This window comes from Pezoporus occidentalis, unplaced genomic scaffold (genome assembly GCF_034315485.1).
Source record: "Pezoporus occidentalis ecotype Australia unplaced genomic scaffold, CSIRO_AGI_Poc_V1 ctg2908, whole genome shotgun sequence".
In the NCBI taxonomy this organism is placed as follows: domain Eukaryota; kingdom Metazoa; phylum Chordata; class Aves; order Psittaciformes; family Psittacidae; genus Pezoporus; species Pezoporus occidentalis.
The window spans coordinates 1-5,031 of NW_026914839.1; the positions used below are offsets into that span (position 1 = coordinate 1).

The 5,031-nt window shown below is 37.0% G+C and overlaps 1 protein-coding gene across 1 annotated transcript; it reads right to left on the reverse strand.

Annotated features, from left to right (window-relative positions):
- Positions 1 to 2,719: 2,719 nt before the first annotated feature.
- Positions 2,720 to 4,952, reverse strand: LOC134167564 (3'-5' RNA helicase YTHDC2-like). The gene is made up of 2 exons (XM_062626341.1): positions 4,714 to 4,952; positions 2,720 to 2,971 (listed from the first exon to the last, which is right to left on the reverse strand). Exons 1-2 carry the CDS (start codon positions 4,885 to 4,887, stop codon positions 2,741 to 2,743), a joined length of 405 nt encoding a protein of 134 aa, XP_062482325.1. The 5' UTR covers positions 4,888 to 4,952; the 3' UTR covers positions 2,720 to 2,740.
- Positions 4,953 to 5,031: the final 79 nt, after the last annotated feature.

Below are 5,031 nucleotides of genomic sequence, written 5' to 3' on the forward strand. Positions count from 1 at the left end.
TTTAGCTTAATTTAATTTTCTTTAATATTTCCAGGATTCCAAATCTCCTTCACCAAGACCAAATATGCCAGTCTGGTACTTTATAATGAAAAGTAGCAACGTGCAAAACATTGATATTTCTCAACAGAAGGGTATATGGTCTACTACGCCGAGTAATGAGCGAAAGCTAAATAGAGCCTTTTGGGAGAGCAGCATGGTTTACTTGATATTTTCTGTTCAAGGGTCTGGACACTTTCAGGTGAGTCCTTAGTTAATACTGAGTATTAGCTTTGGTTAATGGTTTGGGAGAGTGCAGCAAATGACTATGTGTAGTATGGAGGTTTTTGCTTATGACTTCTGACCTCTGAAGAAGTAAAGATTAGCAAGCAAAAGTAACTGGTTGCTGATAAAAGAGTACTTCACTCTTCTCTGACATACATCTTTTTAGCTAAGTCAGTTTGTCACTCAAAGGCTAAGAGCTAACTGCTTCTGAGCATCTTGAGTCAGAATAATATTTAGACCCTGCATTAATTCTTTAAAACAACAAACCAAACAAATTCAGACAAAACAGGGGATTGCTACACTTTTCTCTGCGTGCCAAAGTAAACATTGTAACAGGCAATTACAGTCAAGTCAAAGCTTTCTAAAGCCAGTCATTTAATAAATACATAAATGTATTTATTAAAAATTTTAATAAAATCTGTTCTGTCTGAACTGCAGTTTTTAAGTCAGGAGGTGGAAGGCAATGGCCATGATTCTTCCAGAGCTGTTTCTTTACTTCAAGTTTAGCAAAGTGTTTGTCAACAACTTGTTGACAAATTTGTAGCCATTTGACGTTAAAGACTTGACCTGTAGTGAAGTAGTGCGAAGTTGCAGGTTGGCTGTATTCTGGAGTGGGCTAAACTCAGTTGTTCCAGGAAAAAACGAAGTTCAACTTAGCTCTTTTTATATGAACTGTTAATGAAAATCAGCTAAACTTAAAATCTAATGAACTAGCCCAAATACAGCTGCCTTGGTGCCACTACTGAAGGATTATGGTGAGTATATGTGATGATTTGCAAATGCAGTACTGGAAAGTAATTTTCAGCACGGCAGTTGTTACAAAATGGTCTATATTGTATTGGTGCTCTAGATGAGAAATCTGGGAGAGAAAGGCATGCTGACGTCTATAGCATAGGTGGTTGATGTTGCCTTAGCCTTTTAGTTTGACAATGCACTGGACATTCATGGGATTAACAGTATGAATATTGTTGTGTACCAAGTGTTCCTTACTTTCCACCTTTATTTTTCCCCTGTTCCTTTTATTAATTTCCATTTAAGTCTGGCTTGAGCTGTCTAGGACTGCATTTGTTGCAACAGTAGTGTGTGCTGCTGACTTAAGTAGTGCACTGCATCTTGTGGACTCTTCAGTCGTAAGTAGTGTAAATTTTCATAAATACCTTATAAGTTTGGTGCATGGCGGTTTGTTTTGTTTGCTGGTGGTTTGAGTTTTTCTTCCTTCTTTGTTGAAGTGAGGAAATAAAAAAAGCAACTTTGACTTCTTTCCTCGAAAAACAGCTATACTCTCATACTTCCATGTGAAATTTTGTTAACATAGAAGGAACATGGGAAAGAGGAATGGATTTCTGAAAAAAAACCTACAACTAACAAGGAATAGCTAATGAACTATTATGTAGTAGAACATTCATCTTGATTCCTTAGGATTCAGGTGGTTTTGCAGCACCTTTTCCACTTCTGTTAAAAAGCTAAAAAAAACTTTGATAATTGTGAGAGATGAATTGAGAGGCATTCTGTAGTGAAACCCTGGAAGGGGTATTTGAGGTGGGAAATCACATGCAACTTTCTAGGTGCAGGCACTTCAAAAGATCCAGCTTAATGGGGGAGAGTACTTTAAAACTAATTCAGAAGTTTCATATATAGTCAAGTAATTTAATTCCAATGTAAGCATAAAGGCTGTAATTGTGTCTTTCCTTTTATATTTCAATTTTTGCTCCAGGGTTTTGCTAGAATGGCATCAGGCTCTGGAATCTCTAAAGATATTTTGCAAGTGGTCTGGGGAGAATGCAGAAACTGCCAGAGAACTCTTGTGCCAATTCTCTTTCAGCTTTTTGCAGTTGCATTTAGCTTTAACACACTGGAGAACTGTCCTAAGTTTCTACCTCAAGATTCTTTTCAGGCTTTACAGAAAATTCAAAGCTATAATGATGGACAGTTACTCACGTGTGACGGACTACCTCAGAGAACAAATCTATTGCTAAAACACATCATGAGCCACTGCCTTGTTACAGATGTTGCTGAAAAAATGCTATAAAACTAGCTTATAATCCATTGCAATTTATTCTGTTACAAATGCAGACCTGCAGACTGCTATATGACACTCTGTTTTTAAATCCCCAGTGTTGGTAGTACAGGACTAAGCAGCACTATTTTATAGAACACGCAAAACCTATAGAAACTGTATTTTGAGGAAAAAATCCTTATTAGTTCATATATTTACAAAAACTTATGAGTTCATGAGTTAGGAGAGTCACTGCTACTGTAGTAGCAGGTTGGGCAAGCGTTTTGGCAAAATTTATTTAGTCTGCCCTGGGCATCCTGCACAGCCGTCAAGAACAGTAATGCTTGATTCTTAGTTGTGCTCTGTGGCAAAGAGGAAAACTTTTCTTTTCATACTTGCTGTAGGCTATTCTGCCAGAATTTCTGTGAATTTTTTTACCTTATGCTCTCCAGTGTTTTGAGATAAATGTCAAGGCTAAACAAGCTAACAAACAATACACCAAGTAAGGAAGACTTTAGAAGAGAACATTACCTGGCCATCCCTGCTTATTTGTACTTTCTTATTATCATTCCAAGGGTTGAGCAAATGGTGTGCAAACTGGAAAGGAATGCTTTCTTTTCGGATCCACTCCACCTTAAATACACCTCCAAAACCAGCAGATCCCCAGTCTTGACTTTTCTCACACCCTATCTCTGATGCCATTCTAGCAAAACCCTGGAGCAAAAATTGAAATATAAAAGGAAAGACACAATTACAGCCTTTATGCTTACATTGGAATTAAATTACTTGACTATATATGAAACTTCTGAATTAGTTTCAAAGTACTCTCCCCCATTAAGCTGGATCTTTTGAAGTGCCTGCACCTAGAAAGTTGCATGTGATTTCCCACCTCAAATACCCCTTCCAGGGTTTCACTACAGAATGCCTCTCAATTCATCTCTCACAATTATCAAAGTTTTTTTTAGCTTTTTAACAGAAGTGGAAAAGGTGCTGCAAAACCACCTGAATCCTAAGGAATCAAGATGAATGTTCTACTACATAATAGTTCATTAGCTATTCCTTGTTAGTTGTAGGTTTTTTTTTCAGAAATCCATTCCTTCTTTCCCATGTTCCTTCTATGTTAACAAAATTTCACATGGAAGTATGAGAGTATAGCTGTTTTTCGAGGAAAGAAGTCAAAGTTGCTTTTTTATTTCCTCACTTCAACAAAGAAGGAAGAAAAACTCAAACCACCACAAACAAAACAAACCGCCATGCACCAAACTTATAAGGTATTTATGAAAATTTACACTACTTACGACTGAAGAGTCCACAAGATGCAGTGCACTACTTAAGTCAGCAGCACACACTACTGTTGCAACAAATGCAGTCCTAGACAGCTCAAGCCAGACTTAAATGGAAATTAATAAAAGGAACAGGGGAAAAATAAAGGTGGAAAGTAAGGAGACACTTGGTACACAACAATATTCATACTGTTAATCCCATGAATGTCCAGTGCATTGTCAAACTAAAAGGCTAAGGCAACATCAACCACCTATGCTCCTGACGTCAGCATGCCTTTCTCTCCCAGATTTCTCGTCTAGAGCACCAATACAATATAGACCATTTTCAGTAACAACTGCCGTGCTGAAAATTACTTTCCAGTACTGCATTTGCAAATCATCATACATATATCTCACCATAATCCTTCAGTAGTGGCACCAAGGCAGCTGTATTTGGGCTAGTTCATTAGATTTTAAGTTTAGCTGATTTTCATTAACAGTTCATATAAAAAGAGCTAAGTTGAACTTCGTTTTTTCCTGGAACAACTGAGTTTAGCCCACTCCAGAATACAGCCAACCTGCAACTTCGCACTACTTCACTACAGGTCAAGTCTTTAACGTCAAATGGCTACAAATTTGTCAACAAGTTGTTGACAAACACTTTGCTAAACTTGAAGTAAAGAAACAGCTCTGGAAGAATCATGGCCATTGCCTTCCACCTCCTGACTTAAAAACTGCAGTTCAGACAGAACAGATTTTATTAAAATTTTTAATAAATACATTTATGTATTTATTAAATGACTGGCTTTAGAAAGCTTTGACTTGACTGTAATTGCCTGTTACAATGTTTACTTTGGCACGCAGAGAAAAGTGTAGCAATCCCCTGTTTTGTCTGAATTTGTTTGGTTTGTTGTTTTAAAGAATTAATGCAGGGTCTAAATATTATTCTGACTCAAGATGCTCAGAAGCAGTTAGCTCTTAGCCTTTGAGTGACAAACTGACTTAGCTAAAAAGATGTATGTCAGAGAAGAGTGAAGTACTCTTTTATCAGCAACCAGTTACTTTTGCTTGCTAATCTTTACTTCTTAGAGGTCAGAAGTCATAAGCAAAAACCTCCATACTACACATAGTCATTTGCTGCACTCTCCCAAACCATTAACCAAAGCTAATACTCAGTATTAACTAAGGACTCACCTGAAAGTGTCCAGACCCTTGAACAGAAAATATCAAGTAAACCATGCTGCTCTCCCAAAAGGCTCTATTTAGCTTTCGCTCATTACTCGGCGTAGTAGACCATATACCCTTCTGTTGAGAAATATCAATGTTTTGCACGTTGCTACTTTTCATTATAAAGTACCAGACTGGCATATTTGGTCTTGGTGAAGGAGATTTGGAATCCTGGAAATATTAAAGAAAATTAAATTAAGCTAAAAAAAAAAAAAAACAAACAAAAAAAAAACCACCAACCAACCAACCAACCAAAAAAATACCCCAAACCACCACACAAACAAA